General features: G+C 40.5%; 1 protein-coding gene across 2 annotated transcripts; it reads right to left on the bottom strand.

Moving 5' to 3' along the window:
* Nucleotides 1–87: 87 nt before the first annotated feature.
* On the bottom strand, nt 88–16836 carry kdm2ab (lysine (K)-specific demethylase 2Ab). Of its 2 annotated transcripts, none has more exons than XM_040119778.1 (23): nt 16621–16836; nt 16135–16175; nt 14434–14572; nt 14126–14204; nt 13924–13970; nt 13369–13547; nt 12992–13098; nt 12677–12770; nt 12338–12491; nt 12077–12192; nt 7972–8098; nt 7574–7851; nt 7313–7390; nt 6656–6916; nt 6139–6267; nt 5901–5987; nt 5524–5715; nt 4941–4970; nt 3633–4669; nt 2710–2873; nt 2243–2389; nt 1831–2046; nt 88–1702 (listed from the first exon to the last, which is right to left on the bottom strand). In XM_040119778.1, exons 2-23 carry the CDS (start codon nt 16168–16170, stop codon nt 1521–1523), a joined length of 3879 nt encoding a protein of 1292 aa, XP_039975712.1. In that variant the 5' UTR covers nt 16171–16175; nt 16621–16836; the 3' UTR covers nt 88–1520. The 2 variants fall into 2 exon arrangements, with proteins under 2 accessions (XP_039975712.1, XP_039975711.1); XM_040119777.1 differs by having other exon boundaries at nt 5491–5715.
* Between the last annotated feature and the right edge of the window lie 1047 nt (nt 16837–17883).

Below are 17883 nucleotides of genomic sequence, written 5' to 3' on the forward strand. Positions count from 1 at the left end.
ATGCATCTCTCCCACTGTCAGTAAGAATATAGCCCACTGTTTATCATTTTTTATTTTTCTTGAAAAATAACACAAACAACATAAAGTGAAAAAGGCTTCTGAAAATAATTAAATTGCTACAGGATTCCCGTTTTGATAATCTAAAAGAGGAAAACACATTTACACAAAAGTATATATTTATATACTTATATTCATTTTAGGGTATATGGGCAGGAGACCTTTGATGAAGAACCACTAGACTTGAGGGGAACAAAGAAATGAGCAGCCCCCCCACCCCAACAAAATCATACATCTCTGCATTGAATAAGACAAGGTCATGAAAGTGAGTGGAAACTAGATACTCACATTTTTCATCCATGAAAAGAAAAAAGTGTATCAAAGAGGGGTGGGGAGCGGTTTCATCTAGAATATTAACATTTTTGCTCTAAATGTTGCCTCTGTACAAAAACAAAGCAAGAGGAGATTGGAAATAATAGCACCTGAAGTCTAACAGTTTGAAAATGCACCATATATCTGACGCCTAATCCTTGGCTTACCCCGTACACTTAATGCAACCTGCCCTTTGCTTGGGTGAGGTCTTGTTGCCATGTCGACTGCCCTCTCACACTGTCTTTTTACCCTCATACACAACCACAACCACTCAATGTCCATGTATACTTATCACGTACACCACTGAAATACTGTTGCACCTGAATGCCTTATTAAGCCGAACATACAGCTGGTAAACACAGGCCATTTCAGTAACTCACTTTATAAATCATGATGTGAAAAACCTGTTACCTTTAGTCGTATTTAAAAAAAAAAAAAAAAAAAAAAAAATCTCAACATATATTTTTTGTGCACAAAGCATATGTCATCAAACAACTTAACATTTGCTCTCTTGAATCTGACCAAAAATCTATTTGGAGCACCAAAATGTAGCTGAAATCAAATAAGTTTAAATGTGTCACATGATAAATAAGACTTTATGGGGATCAGTCCAACAGAACAATGCATTTATATCCCAAAGTATGCAACTCAAAAGTTTCTTTCTCAAGGCAGGAGTTTGTGATGGGAGTCGAGATCGGCATCTGTCCAAAGAAGAGTTGAGCAGTTGGATATTCAATGAATGTGTAGTCTAATACAGCTAATTAATTGCCTATGCTCTCCCGCTCCTGGCAATAAAAAAAACATGCTTTTTCCACACAACATTAATTCCCAAAAGAAAAACAGTAAGTCAAACAAAACAAACAAAAGAAAGCTCCTGAGTCTTTTTTTTTGTTTTTTGTTTTTTAAAAAAAGGTACACGGGAAAAAATGTGTTGAAAAGAAACACTGTTGCAGCTGTGACAACCCCTTTTACCACACCGACAAAGTGAGTAAGCCCTCCCAGTTTAGACCCCACCACTCCTTTTACGTGAGACAGGTGCCAGGGAACTTCCCTGCCTTTCTGTGTCCTTTGTGTCACACAGATTCACATCAGGATCCACTCCCCCTGCTTTTGCACCTCAAATCACCTCTGCAGTGAGAGGAGGCGGGCGCTTAGGATATCCTCTGGATCAGTTTTTCATCTGATAGGCAGTAGAGCGTGTTGACTGACAGCTCAGAGATGAAGGCCTCACAGGCCTTTCGGGAGACACCTTTACAGCCTCGCAGGTCGAGCAGCGAGATGCAAGAGAGGCGGCGGAGATACTTTAGACACGTGTCTGTCAGTTTACTGCAGCCTGGGAAACAAACAGGTAAACAGACGCATCAATAGTGAAATAAAACCAGTGCAACATGTGTGCATGATCTTTGTTCCTAAAAATGAGTTTGGTGTCTTGCATATTAGCTATTCCAGTCAATCTCTCACCTCCCAGGTTGAGTTCTGTAAGCGTGTTTCGGGTGGATGAGCCCACTGCAGTCAGCAGGTTGATGGAGTGGTCAGTGAGGCTGTTGCAGTGGGAGAGGTCCAGTTTTGTTAAATGGGGCATGTGCCGGATCACCAGGCGCAGAGTGGAGTCGCTGATGTCCAGGCCTGCAAGTCGCAAACACTGCATGGTACGCAACTGACTGCGGTTATCGCAGTCTGGAGCAGAGGGAGCAATTTGAGAAGAAAAGAAAAAAAAAAATGCTGAGATTTTTTAAAAGAGTTTGATGAAAAATAGCGTAAAATAGAAGTAAAATGAGAAAAAAGGCGAGGGGTAGAAAATTTGGAAAAATAAGATTTAAGACCTAACGACTGGATAATTTAACAGTGACGATGTCATGCAGTCTTTCCTCACCTGGAGGGCTGACTAGATCCCTGATCTGAGAGTCTTTGACCCCGTCTGCATACCGCAGGTCCAGAGAGCGGAGAAGAGGACAACCAGAGGAGCAGAGAGCTGAAATGGATGACCAGGAACAGCCTGCCAGCATCAGATCCTTCAGCCCTGCAAAATCAAGACAAGATTTAAACAGTGTGTTTGGTGTGTGTGTGTGTGTGTGTGTGTGTGTTAAAGCACACAGCTTAGTGGTGCAGGCATGACTAAGTCAGAATTCAGCTGAAAACTCTGAGCTTTACAAAACTCATCGGCTAATAATAAATAAATATGATGTTATGAGATAATTACACAAACATAAATGAACATATAATGAATCGGAATTTTTTCTGTTTTTTTTTCATGTCATAATTATTTACAATTATAATACTGACCATTTTTTAATTCAATAAAAATTGTGCATATGTGTATCAGTGTGCGTGTCTATGTACCAGGCAGACGGCCAACGAGCCAGTTGAGCTGCTTTTTAGAGATGTTGGTCCAAGAGAGGTCGAGTGTGACAGGCTGTCTCTTTATGATGCCTGTTAGGGCCTGAGGAGTAACAGTGCGCTTGATGCTCAGGTCAATCCGCGCCCAGAGCCGCTTGTCTAAACACCTATGGACAAGCACACACTCATAAACAATACATCTATTCAAATCGCATTATCAAATCCAAATCCATCATTGATTCTCATTAGGTTTACCTTTACAACACCTGTAACACACTATAGACAAAAATAACTACAAGTCAAAGCCATCTAATCACCTTTTGTTGACTGACCATGACAGAAACACCACAGTTTTTAGCGGCAACCTTTTAAATGTTCACAACTTGTACCAACAACCTGAAAATGAGATGAGCAGCATAATATATGAATTATTAATTCATCAATTAACCACTGTAGCCCACTGCACTTCTCAAACCACATAGTAGAAATGATGTGCTGATTCAGAACTACTAAATTGATCAGATTAAAATAAAATCTTGATATGATGTGAATCAAAGAGAGAAGAGTCACAACTCTGTTGGTCCCTGTTCAACACCCACACCGTCCACTCGCAGTTGTACGTTGGCGTTACAGAGTAATATTTCTCGTCAGTACCAATCTTTGGATGAATACAGACACTGTCTGCACAGAGCACATTATGTTAAAAGCTGATATGATCTGCCACCAGTGATGTTTGTCACTTTAACAGGTGAATGTGTTCCACTGCTCTATGCTAACAAGGAGAGATAAAAGGTTTGACAAGATATTTGTTAGCACCAGATATTAACAAATACGGGTATTTTGCCAACCGCGAACCAGATCAAAAACTGAACCAGTAATCGGAACCCATCCCTAATAAAAATAATTACCCGTATCAGAGGTCTTACCATTTGTACCAGTTCTTGCAGACAGCCATGCAGACGCAGAGATCTGCTCGACTTAAGTAGCGGAAGACAGACACCCAGACCTCCCTCTCACAACCTGGCCCACTTCCAGTGTTCTCCCTGTCTCCCTCGCTCCCGCCCTCCTGCAGGGCAGACAGAGGGATGCGGAGATGGGGAAGTTCGGAGGATGAGGAACAGGAGGCCCCATTGCTCAGTTTAGCTGGCCTGCTTGGCCTCGGTCTTTTAGAGACCTCCAGCCTCTCTGGGTGGGAGGTGCGAGTGTCCGTGTGTCCACTGCGTGTGTGTGGGGGTGTGTGCCTAATTGACTGTTGATCAGGACAGGGGCCACGATTTCTAATTGGGGGTCTGACGAGGGCTCTAGTCTGGTTGTGTATTGTGGAAGAAGTAGTTTGAGGGGCAATAGCCTCTAATTTGGGGACAATGGCTGATGGGTCCTGCTTGGCCCTGGTTGGCCTTTGGAGTGTTACTTTAAGATATGAGCCGTCCTTGTCCCCTGTTTGACTGTCCTGCTCCATCTCATCCTCCTCATCCTCCTCCGCACAGTTTTGGTTTGCCACCTCGCTCCCTTCCTCATCTCCGTCTTTGGCTGCTCGTCCTCCTCGCCTCGACTGCGGCTGGTTCTCTTTATCCCCTCCCCTCCCACTGTTCTGCCCCCTCTCCTCTTCCTCATCGCTGCTGCTGCTGCTGTTGGTGCTGCTGCTGCTGCTGTCCTCACTCTCCTCCTCCAAGTCTCCATGGTGTCTATCACCTCTGATCCCTCTTCCTGCTCCTCCTCCCCGCAGCCTCACCCCTCTTCCCCTCCCTCTGCGGGGCTCTCCCTTGGGCTCAAGTACCAGACTGACGGAAGACTGCTGCTGCTGGAAGGACCCAGTCCCTCCTGGAGAGCTGTGGTAAGGTGGGCCACTTGCCCAGGTGGAGGCCCGGCCTCTGCCCTGAGATAGTCTGCTGGTTGGAGAGCGCAGCCGGGACAGCGCCCTGGAACCCAGCAGCCTGGGAGAACGATCTAGGGATGATTGTTTCTGTTGGAGGGAAAGGGCAAATTGGTTGGCAAATTAAAACAAGATAGGGGATATTTCAAACATTAAATGCAGCGCTACAATATGATGTGAGCAGTACTTTGTCTTTACAATTACCATCAAATATAGGGCCTGAAAAGGTTTTTCAAAATTGAAAATAAACTGTTTCACTGACTGCCTCATCAAAACCAAACCTATGTTTAATAACATATCCACTGTAGTATTATTTTAATGCAATACAAACTCAGTGCAGAAAAAAAAGTGCATTACTTACCACTAAGAGTTTGCTACGCTCCAGTTTTATCTGTAATTACCAGAAAACAGGTTGTGGAATGAGATAAATGTCAATACATTAAAAAAAATCCACATATAGACAGGTTTTTATCTACTATTTTAAGTCTGGGGAGGTACCAAGAATGACATCTGTTGCATCTGTCAAACCAGTTTCAGGGTGACTAAGTTTTATCGAGGTAAGGATTAGATTTTTTGAAGATCTTTAGTGACTAAAATAGACTAAAATCAATGTCAAAACTGTACCAAAATAGGGCTCTCTGTGATCTCTTACTCTTGGACCAGCTGAATTTTCAGTGCATTATAATCTTGAAGATTTGTAAGTCTTCTAAAACTGAAAGTAGAATTTAAGAACTGGAGTACTGCTAAACAAAGACATAAATACTTATTAAGAAGTGAACTGTCCAGAAGCTTTAAATCAATACATTTTCCCCATGGAAAAGATACAAAAAATGTCACTAGTTGCTTTTGATCATTGAAAGATTGGAAAATTTAAAAACAGCATCTAAAACCAGTTAATAGCTCCGGTTTACCCTCTTCTTAAGTCTGAGCTCCAGCGCACTTGCCCTTTTGCGATTTTGTTGATGCTGCAGCAACAGTTTCTGAGAAGGTGGTGGTGCTGTGGGTCGGGATTGGGGTCTATTACGTGTCCTTCGTCTCACCCCTTCTCCTACACCAATGCCCTCCCGGTATGCAAGTTTGGACGGTGGCAAGGAGGATGAGCCATCAGACTCTCCACTTTCCTCATCGCTGGAAGACTGGTGTGGGAGGAAGGGAAGAGATAGTAGGTGTGGTTGAAGAAGAAAGGGTGCCATTGTTCATTTGAGTGTCAACATCAACCGTAGGGCAACTGGTAGTAGAGGTTACACAAAGACTGAATGAATGGAAAATACAGTGAGAGAAACACAGGGCAAGTGAGAGGGAGAAGTTATGTGTTTGATACCTCTGATGCTGAACCTTTGCCTTGATAACATTTGGGACATTCCCAGCAGCTGGGCAAATCCTTATTGATCTTCCCCTCACCAGGTTCCTGAAAGAGAGAATAGCTCAAAGTCTGAAACCCCAACTACTAAACAACTATTACTAACTTAAAATACAGCTTTGTAGGAAGCAAACCAAAGCATGCAATAATTGGGTAATGTCTTAAGTGTATGACCTTCACTACATCTGAAGCAGATTACCTTAATGCATTGACGATGGGCAATCTGCGAGCAGACAGAGCACTCCATGAGTGAGTGAGGGCTTGGATTTGATTCATCTGATTCACCCTCTCCACATATGGCACATCGAGCTGTGTTTGGCAACGCAGGCTAAAAGAATAAAAAAAACAAAACTTATTTACACTAGGAGTAAAATAATATGGAAACTTTAGATCTGATGCCGAAACAGATTATCGTGAAAGACAATTCTGAAAATGAATATATTATACATAACCAGAAGCCACTAGTAAATACTGCAGATTTTTATGTCAGAGTTCAGAAATTCTTTATTATTCTTTGACAATCTTCATTTTAGGATGGAGAGTTCAGGAGTTGTAAAAGAATATAAACAACATCTACGTTTGACATCAGAAATTTAACATAATTTTGAGTTACCAGCCCAAGACGTTCTCCTAATATACACCATGTACACATGTACTGATGGGCAGTGTTATTTGGTTCCAAAAATACAAAGACAATGATGGGCTTGACAACTCACCGCTAGACACTGCCTCATGATACAGCTCTTCTTCATGCGTCCAGGCCCACCGAACTTCCTCATGTCGTGGCAGTACTGGCAGGTACCGCACTCCTTCCTGCAGCAAGCGGAACAGCGCTTGCACCTTACCCGCCTGCGCCTCAGGGCAGAGATGGAGGAGCGTTTGGTGGACCTCTGACCCAGAGGCTTGTGTAAGTGGGGGCCCAAGCGAGGACGGTAAAAGACAGGGGGAGGGGGAGTGGGAGGCTGGTACCATGAGGGCTGTATAAGGGACACGGCAAGAAAAGACAAAGTAAAAGAAGGTTTGAATTGCGTCCTGCAAATACATAAAAGGCAGGAGCGTTGTCTGATGAGCTGGAATGAGTGTCTTAATAATTTATAACAATTTTTTTAAATAATATTTGAAAAATAAACTATATTTACAAAGTAATCAAATAGCAGCTAAGTAAAAGAAATACATATATTTTTATCTTATTAACATTGACAGTGTATTAATATCAATGATACAATAAGAAAAGTCTGTTAACGCTAACTAAAGCGCTTATTCTAAATATACCATATCTGCTCACAAACACATATCGTCATCTATCCACAGAAGTATGTTGCTATTTACTCCCAGCTAAGTGAGAAGTGTGTAAAAAGTATTTTTCGACTCACCCTGTTGGGCCACTTTACAATGGGCTCTCCAGTGTAGGACAATTTGGGGTTATCGTTGGTATGCTCCTTCAGAACAGTCTGGACAAGTGGAGAAGAGAAGAAGAGTAGTAAGACAAAAAATAAGAAGTATATCTGGACTTCCACCATGGCACAGCACCGTAAAAGCATTAGTAGCAAACTGAGTAATATATATTTGAATGTAGTGTAGCCAGATGTAGTAACTGCAAGATGAACTGGGAAGGGAACTTAGGCGACACCTACCCTCATGTCCTCGAGCAGAGCTGCGGCATTCCTGATGCCTGCAGGGACACACTTTTTGTTGGCCGGCAGCTCTTCCAGCTTTCCCAAGAGGTTCCACAGTCCCTCCAGCTCGAAGGGGGTCAGCACGTGCTGAGGTGCGGTAACTTGACCTGCTTCTTCTTCTTCTATGATTTCTTCTTCCTTGAACATGATTTCCGCCTTCTCAGTGTCACTGTCAACTCCATTGGACGTGCCGTTCCCGGTGTGATCATTGGTTTCAAGGTCAGCTGGAGTCAGTCCTGAAAAGACAAAGCATATGATAGTTGGAGTTAATGTCAGTGATTTGTGTCTCTGTGTAAAAATGAGAAAAAAAAATAAATGGAGGGCAGCAATGTTTTCTTGTGTTCATCCGTCCTCACCTATGCCAAGAGAGTATTTTTGGAATTCAGGGGTGAGGTGGGAGATGTTGGTCAGGCAGTAAAGGTATCTCTCTAGGACATACCAGCACATCTCATAGTAGAAAGGGTAGCGGAACTTTGCTGGCACCTAGAGGAGGAAAAGAGAAACAGATTATATTGTTTAATAATTTTTGCATCTTCAAGACCCTGTTTAGTCAACCACCACCATGAAATATCAATAAAACGTACACTATGTCTACAGCTGCTTTAAGCCAAGTTTTTTTTTCTTATACGTGACACATTTTGTTCTGCTTTTTAACAAACTGCACTTGAGTAGTTCTTCATGAGAAGCACTGGTCATAACTTTGTTGTGGTTTGCACATCTGTTGAGGAAGATATGGGGCAAATGTAGCGTTGTTGCAGTGGCTACAGTGCAGAGGTGCGTTGAACACCTGCATGTGTCCCCTGGCCCAGTTTATCATCTATAGCTTAGCATCAACAGTGTCTGAAAAGTGTGTTGTACCCAAGCACAACCAAACTTGTGTTAAAGCCAAATTCAGAAAAAAATATTTGCCTTGTCTCACAAATGACCATTATGTTTGCTGGAGATGGTTAATGGAGTTGGTACTGGGAGGAAAACAAATGGTGCATCCCTAGCTTTATGGGTGTTTAAAATTCTTAAAATTAAATCACATTATTCAGAAATTATTCTGTCACTACAATTTTTCTATATGGAGAAATCTCACAGGATGAGACACTGATTCATGCCTTGCATAATCCCAAAAGCTGAAGCAATCATCAGTGGCAAGATGGTAGTTACCGTGGCATGAAAAAGTTTGGGCATCCCTGATCAAAATTTCTGTTATTGTAAATAGTTAAGTGGCTACAAGATGAACTAATTTCCAAAAGGCATGAAGTTAAAGATTAAACATTCTTTTCAACATTTTACGCAAAATTAGTGTATTATTTTTGTTTTGTTCAGAGTGAGAAAAAAAGGAAAGGAGCACCATGCAAAAGTTTGGGCACCCAAAGACTTTTGAGCTCTCATAAATTTTACCAAGGTCTCAGACCTTACTTAGCTTGTTAGAGTTGTGGTTTATTCACAGTCATCGTTAGGAAAGGCCAAGTGATGCAAATTTCAAAGCTTTATAAATACTCTGACTCAAACCTTGTCCCGACAATCGGCAGCCATGGGCTCTAAGAAGCTGCCTAGCACTCTGAAAATTAAAATAGTCAATGCCCACAAAACAGAAGGCTGTAAGAAGATAAAGCATTTTCAGTTAGCCGTTTCCTCAGTTCGTAATGTAATTAAGAAATGGCAGTTAACAGGAACAGTGGAGGTCAAGTTGAGGTCTGGGAGACCAAGATAACATTCAGAAAGTGTAACAAGATGGAAATAAAGTAAACTTGCTTAAAATATTCAAGAAATGTGTTATCTTTAACTTTATGCCTTAGGAGATTTCTTCAGCTACCTTCAGATTAGACATTTTGTGAAGACTCGCAGAACCTGATTGGTTGGACCAGTGTCTGAGGGACTGTATAGTGGAAAGACAAGCAATTTAATTTAAAGTTGCAATCAGAAATATTTAACCCCCTCACCTCAAAAGACATTATAGTGATGTGGATGAAAGATAATGACAATAAATGACAAAAAATCTCATTAAACAACAAAAAATATTTATTGATACATTTGAGCTATTTTGACAACAGAAGTTGACTTAACTTTGAAGTTCAAATGAAAAATGTAACCTCTTAACATGTGCAGTATTATTCAACCCCCAGCTTCAGTACTTTGTGGCTCATCCTTTAGCTTTTATAACTTCTAACAAACGTTTTCGCTAAGTGCTGACAAGCTTCTTACACCTCTCAATCGAAATCTTTGCCCAGTCTTCACGTACAAAAGCCTCTAGCTCAGCTATGTTTGATGGCTTCCGTGCTGCAACTGCCTTCTTTAAATCCCACCACAGATTTTCAATCAAATTTAAATCTGGTGACTGAGAAGGCAACTCTAGGATGTTCCAGGATCTTTTTCTCAACCAAGCTTTGGTTGACTTGGGTGTGTGCTTGGGATCATTGTCTTGCTGGAAAGTCCAATAATCACCAAGGTTTAATTTGTCAACAGAGGGCATCACGTTCCTCTTTAAAATGGCCTGGTATTCCTGGGAATCCATGATGCCAGGTACACAATCAAGATTGCCAGTTCCTGCCGCAGAAATACAGCCCCACATAATCAATGACCCACCTCCATGCTTGACCGTGGGGATGGTATTCTTGTGGTCATAAGCATGGCCTTTCACACACCAGGCATACTGCTGTTCCATATGTCAAAACAGTTCCAGTTTCGTTTCATCAGTCCATAAAACTCTGTAGTCTTATCCAAATTCCTCCTGGCATATTCTTGTCGACTTTTGATGTTCCTTGTGGTCAAGAGTGGAGTGTGTCTTGGAGTACGGCCATGAAGTCCTTGTTTCTTCGGTGCACGTCTTATAGTTGCCACTGAAACACTTGTACCAGCCTCCATCAGGTCATCCAGTAGGTGTCTTGCAGTCACACAGGGGTTTCCTCTTAGTTGTTCTGACTAAGTTACTAGGGGCTCTTGATGAAATGTTGGCCTTTCTTCCACAGCCAGGCAGGTTTGCAGCTGTTCCATAAGTTTCAAACTTCCGTATAATGCTCCCAATGTTGTCTCTTGGAATATTATATTTTTTGGAAATCTTCTTATACCCAAGGCCCTTCAGGTGTGATGAAATAATCTCTTCTCTCAGCTTTTGTGGACGCTCCTTTGTCTTTCACATGATTACAACGCACCTTGAATACCTTCATGGGTGGGGTTTATATATGCATCACAGCTGAAGCAAATGAAGGCTCATTATAGAGTTCCCAAAGGCTTAATTAGGTTTCAACTCCACTTTAGGCCATAAAAACTGTCAGACAGATTTGAAAACAACAATATTATATAGGGGTTGAATAATTGTGACATGGCTATCTTAACAAAATATAGTGTTCCACACAAATACTACATCATGCATTTTCTGTGTTGATTTTATGTATCACTCAACTCATAGAGAGGTCATCCGAAACATAATCTTACTCTTTGAGAAAACTTAAATTGATAATTCCTTAAAATCTTTGGGGGGTTGAATATTTCTGATTGCAACCGTATATACAATATTTTGCAAGAACCTGGAACAAGTGTTTGAATTATGTTAATATATTTTCCATTAATGCTAGGCACTGTTTGATAAGGTTTAAAGTTTTACACATGATACATTATTCAAAGGTAAAGCTGCATAAAATCTTCAAAGAAATGTCACCAATTTGTGACAAATGCGACCAAGCAGAGGCAGATTTTTTTCATAGATATGCCATTTTCCCTAAATTACAACAATTCTGGGTTGCAATATTTTCTTTCTTTCATTCTTGGTTATACTGGGCATATGAGAAAATTCTAAAAACTTACACAGCTCACAACATCATCTCCTGTCCTATGGTCTCCTTTGTGCAAAGAACCTTATTCTCCTGTTCTGGAAAAAGAAAGATGTGCCGACTTTTAAATCCTGGATAACAACTCTTACTGATACCCTCCACCTAGAAAGAGTCCAACAAATCCTTAGTGAAAGACTGGGGGAAACTGAACGGACTTGGACACCAATGCTCTCTTGTATGGAAGGAATGGAGAGTTAAGATGCATTGCTTAAAAAGGAAATTTTGTCACCTCTAGTTGGCGATGCTCGGCAATAGGTTGAGTGGGTTGGGAGGGCTGATATTCTAGTCATATATTATTATGTTACTTGACTTTTATGCTCCAAGGTGTTTTTTTTTCTCTTGCTGTTTTTTTTCTCTCCTTGTTTGACCTCTTATCTCTCCCCTGTATTGTTTGTCTTCTACTGATATACACTTGAAATTAAGCATTATGACCATTCTACAATTTTGTATCACTGCCTATACATGCTTCACAATAAACATATTTGAGAGAACTTTATGCCTTTTAGAAATCAGTTCACCCTCTACTCGCTTAACTATTCACAGTAGCAGAAATTTTGACCATGGACACCCAAACTTTTTCATGCCACTGTGTGCATCAACAGCAGTAAAAAGTCTAGACTGAATGTGAGGTGGTGCTCACCCGTGTGCGATCCTCAATGCTGTAAATGTTGAGCTGCATGGGGATGTTAAAGCTGTGGAGGAAATTCCCCCCAAACACCAATGTATCCTCTGGAGTGTACACAGCATGGATCCACCCTACAACATACATGATACAGGATGTTAGAGGCATTTAGTCGTCAAGCGTGTGCACTTTCTTCTTTAACAGGCAATGGTAGAGACAGGGTTTGTAATTGTGTACACTACATGTTTGTATGTGTCACTGCTGTATGCAGTAATAGACCTGATGGGATTATGAAGGTGTTGCCCTGCTTGAGTTCTATCCTCTGACAGTCATGGCACTTGTCCCCCAAGAAGATGTCTCCCTGTTTTCCTGATAAAACCCAGTTCTCATACATCTCCAGGTTCTGTGGTGTGGGTGGAATCAGCCAGAACACCTGCAGGAGTCAAAGGTAAAAGGTCATGTACGGTAGGTCTGAGGTCAACAAATATATAAATAAATGTCAATGGAAACAGGAAGTTGAAAAGCAGGATGGAGTTTTAGCCCACAACCACATTTACTTTTTCTAACAGCATGATTGATTCACTGCAACTAAAAAGTCTCTGTGACAACTAGACTGACCTTTCCTCCTCGCAGGATGTGGTACCAGACTGAAGTGCCTCCAAAGTCAATGTGAAAATCTGTGAAGCAGCCCTGTACACTCATGAGACAATACCTGAGAGAAGAGGAGGAAAGACAGAAAACAAAAAGGGGATTTTAGATAAAAACCGAATAAAAAGTTGAAATGGTAAAAAAACAAAAACAAAGAGGCACTAAGAGACTGTACTGAATTGAATTAAGATTATCTCCGATGTTGGAGATGTGATCCATACTGTATCTTAACTATAGCAAGGCAAATGTTATAGGTTTGAGACCTGAGGTCTCCGTTTTACTCACTTCTGTACTTTGGGATAATGCATGTCTATGATGGCGTTGGTGGAGTCTCTCTGTCTCTCCTTGAGATGGCGGGGCCACATGTTGTCCACCCAGTCAATAAGGTCCACCTGGAAAATTAGTAGTAGAAACTGGTATAAAACATACAATTAAACTGTCTACACCAAACCCAAGATTCTTTCTGATAACTGACGCCACTTTCTTTATGTAGATAAAATGTTATTACCCTGGGACCAATCCAAATCTCTAAAGCCATCAAAGCAGCAAACACATAATTAGGATAACTAGCCAAAATGTGATTTCCTGGTTGTCATTAAGAGTTAAAAAATGGCATTGGCTTGTTGTTAAAACCTGAGGTCTGACACTGTGTGGATTCTCACCGATGCCGGTCGTTTGACCAGATTCTCCAGCCTGGTGTGGCTAAACTCCAGGCTGATGACATTGTAGAGTTTTTCTCTTTCTGATGGTGGTGTCTCATAGTAGCGTCGCCACTGAGCCATTGACATTTCGATTCCCTTCTGGGTGTTCACATCCATCACGTCTACAATGCGTCGACTACCTATAGGAGAATTAAGAGGGGTTCAACGTTCAACAACGGATTACCTAGTTTTTGTTTTTTTGATAATTGTGATAGATACATACTGAGCAGAAGTTAACATTAGAAAAAAAAACAACTTGTCAGTGCTCCCTGGTGGACAAACTATGTAATGATGACGCTGTTACTAAATTACCACAGACCTAGTTTAGAATTTCCATACTACAATTTTTTGTTACTTATCGGATGGCATATTCCCTGATGCAATATATCTGCAATAATGAAATATCTCCCGATATATCAGCCTGGCTCTAGCTCTACCAGCAGCAGGCATATGGTATATAAAATTTTATGTAAAGTTAAACCATTTACTCTGAAAGGGCATAAAACGGGACCTTACCAACAAACAACTTGACATCACTCACACTGAAATCAGGGTCTGGCATTCTGCAAGAGAAAGGCAATTTCTTGTAAATTTTTACATTTCTTTTCTTCCAGACACAGAGTCAAATGCATTTATTGGTATCTGCTTTGAAATGATTTCTCATTTGAAAAAATAAAAAAAGTTATCTGTGACTAAACAGTAAAAGAATTATACTCACTGTATTCCAAGGCCATCAGCTGTCTTAAAAATAATGGGTTCCCTGAGCCCTTCCCTCTGGATGTATTCAAATGTGAAATCTAGAAGAGAAATACACACAGACAGAGTCAATCATTAAAAAAAAAAAAAAAAAAAAAAAAAAATCCAATCAACACAGTGTTAAGGCTTTGCAGAATCGAGCAACGCAGCATGAACAAGCAAAGTACAAATAGCTAGCCTTAATTTCCTTCATATGACATTAGATATGTTAGGGTATGGTTTCACTGAACTGAGATTTCAAATTTCAAAATGTTTAATTTTACATCTCACCTTTACCCTCCATGTGTTTGACCAAATCAGAGCTAAACCTGTTGCACTGCAACTTTTCATCCAGGTCAAACATTCGTTTCCCTTCAATTTCATCATCTGAGATTCCATCGTCCTGGTAGCGGCGCCGCGTACCTGTACGCTGAGGACAAAAGAAGGTCTCTTTTAACCTCTCAATCACACATAGGCACTATGATTTGTTGAAAGCAACAAAAATAGGACAGGAGGAGAATGGCTGGAATAACTAGTAGCGAGAAATATGCGATGTCTTACTGCACTGAAGATAATTCAGCGCCATGACAAAGCTGGGTTATAGTAGCCCATTGAACAGACAGCAATGCTGATCTCATGATCATGTACGTATAAAGGTTACACCATAAAAAGGACTTAAGGTGTATGCTTGGGAACAAATCAATGAAAACTGTAAATTCTAATAAGTGTGCTTAAATTCATAACTCAGAGGAAATAAGTATCACATCAATAATTTTTCTCCCAACTACCCTTGGTATGGAAAAACTCGGCTACTAAGTTCTGATCCAGAACCAAAGTCAAGCGCATTTGAATCTAATATAGATGCAGAATTCCAAGAACCCACTGCAATATGGCTTATGTATTTTTAAATGTTCTTAATAGAGACTAATTTCTAAGACAGGAGGTGATACCCGCGGGAGCTCTACCTTCTTACTCTGATAAAAAGGAACTAAAACTGCCATTAGTGAACGCGCTCACCCAAGACGAGGATTATTTCTAATAAAAAAATAAAAAATATTTTAAAAAAATAAATAAATAAAATAAAATAAATCAATCCAAGCTGATCAGTCAGCCAGCCACAAAATCAGTTCATGTGGGAACCAAACAATACAGAATTACAATAACAGAGGTTAATCTTCCACACTGCCCCCCTTTTTACTCCCCACCCTGCCATTCACCCGATGCAGCACTGCTTGGCTAGACAGATGAATTAAGCACAACACCCCTGCTCTCAGATCTCCCCACCCCCATCCCTTTACAACAAATGTGGTATTATCTAAACTCTGATGCTCCCACCTTTCATAACTGAAGGAGCACAGAGCAAAGAACTTATTAGCTTACTACTGAAAACAATTTAATATTATTAAAGAAAGCCACCTTGTTATTTTCATATGAAGGAATAAAACAACAGAAGGAATTAAAAAATAATTAAGTTTGTTGGGTGTGTTCAAGAAATAGCTACATTGTTTCCCAAACCTATAAACAATGGCAGAAAAAACCTTTTAATATACATACTTTAAAATGAAATTTCGATTTCATTCCCCCAACTACTAGTATCAATAATAATTATCTGATTACAGGCAGGGAAACTGAAAGCATTGAGTTACTTTGTAGCAAAGGGGAAAGATTGTAAAGAGGTGAAGCAAGGTCACAACACAAAAGCTGGTCAGGTTAGACAGTGAACTTGACCTCCTGTTGAACCCAGAGTCTTTAGACAGGTTCATTACCGTTGTTATGGTGGACAACAAAACAGAAAGCACCACTGCCATGACAATGTACCAAAAGAAAGTGGGCCATTCCAATCAAATACAGTAATTATTATTCACTAAAATGCTTCGTGTGCATTAAAGAGGCTAATGTTACACACGGAGCTTGAATGAAAAACACTTAACAGTGGCATTGTATACATTAAAGAAGTGTTCCGGGAGCTAACACTTTGATTAAGTTACTCACCAGACGTTTGCTGTACCGTGTATGAGAATCATCCATAGTCTCTAGAAGAGAAACAAAGTTTCGTCTTGAATCACACTGATTAAATGGCCAGTCGCTGCTGAAATGTTTTAATGTGTTTCTACCCTCTGTCGGACAGAAACATACACCTCTCTCTGGGTAAAGCCTAGCTACACAGCCCTGCTAATGTTAGCTACCAGTGTTGCTTTAGCCAGCAAGCTAAGGTTAGCAACACTCACACAATTACAAACATTTACGTTGAACATGCATCGCTGCATGAGGACAAGTACCGACTGGGGCAACTACCTTTTATCAGAAATATTCTGAACCTATGTGTCTCTTTGCTGACGTTGTTTTTAGCTGGCGTTATCGGCTAACGTAAATTAGCTCAGTTGACAATCCCTTTCATAAGTCGTCGGCTAACGTTGGCGCTAGCCAGCTAGCTGACATTAGCCTCTATACGGCAGTTCTAAGCTTCTTTATCATTACCTCCGCGTTTTAACTCCTTTTAGCCGAAGTGGTCAAAGTAATGTTTCCCAACTATAGCGTCCGAAGCCTCTCAGTAAAGTTTCTCCCCATGTTATGTGCTAACAGCTGTGTATATTGTTATGTTTATTATTGTGCGACAAAGTTAGAACGATTCGACGCTCCAAGCCGCCATTTTCAGCTGAGCAAAAAACACACACACATACACACGAACCCAAAACCCCCCCCCCTCCTCCTCCTCCTCCGCCTCCTCCGCATTTTATACCACTGTTACAAAAAATTTGCATGGAGTCATTGGCATTGGACACTGCTCGGCTATTTAAACAGGAGAAAACTATGTTAATGTACGAGTGTCCTTGGCTAGGCTTCGCAAGTTTGACTGCTCCTTTGCTTCAGTCTTAATTCCAGTAATGGAAGAAATACCTATATAATTTATGTGGCAAAAGTGGCAACCGCACACTATAAACACACCCTACTGCAGAGTCCTGCATTCAAAACTTTAGTACGAACGGATAAGCAACAAAATAAACCCGAAGGATCAGAGGTGCATCGCGCAGAGCGCTGCTGTGTGTTGTTGTTGTTGTTATTAAGGATGCAGCATGTAAACAGCACATTAATGTTGAAATAAAGTCGCATAAAATGGAAAAAAAAATGGATAACGCATAAATGGAGTACCTCAAAATTGTATTAAAGTACAGTGCTTGAGTGAAGGTACCTATAATCACATATTAAGATCACTTCAGCAGCATTGAATTATCAATATTATTATTATCAGGGCTGCAACTAATTATTACTTTCATTATTGATTAATCTGCCGATTTTTTTTCAATGGATCTATTCGTGGTTTTATCTACAAAATGCAGGAAAAAAGGGGGGGAAAGTCCGTTATAATGTCCCACAGACAAAAGTGACATCTTCAAATTTATTTTTTGTCTGACCAGCAGTCCAATATACAAAGATATTTCAGTTTACTAATATGTGTGACAAAGAAGAGCATGAAAACCTCACATTTGTGAGACTAGAAAAAGCAGATATTTTACCCTTTTGCTTTAAAAATGAAAATTCTTTTATTGTCGAAATAGTGGCTGATTATTAATAGTGGCTGTCAGTTAATTAATCGACTAGTTGTTGTAGTTCTAATCATTTTTATACCGTAAAATAAAACTACGCCGCTGTGTAACAGTACCATACTGTTACAATGTTTATCATTCCTATATTGCTACTGTATCTGCTCTTTTACATACATCTATACAGACAACAGATACA

The sequence above is a fragment of the Xiphias gladius genome, chromosome 23, assembly GCF_016859285.1.
Source record: "Xiphias gladius isolate SHS-SW01 ecotype Sanya breed wild chromosome 23, ASM1685928v1, whole genome shotgun sequence".
Lineage (NCBI taxonomy): Eukaryota > Metazoa > Chordata > Actinopteri > Istiophoriformes > Xiphiidae > Xiphias > Xiphias gladius.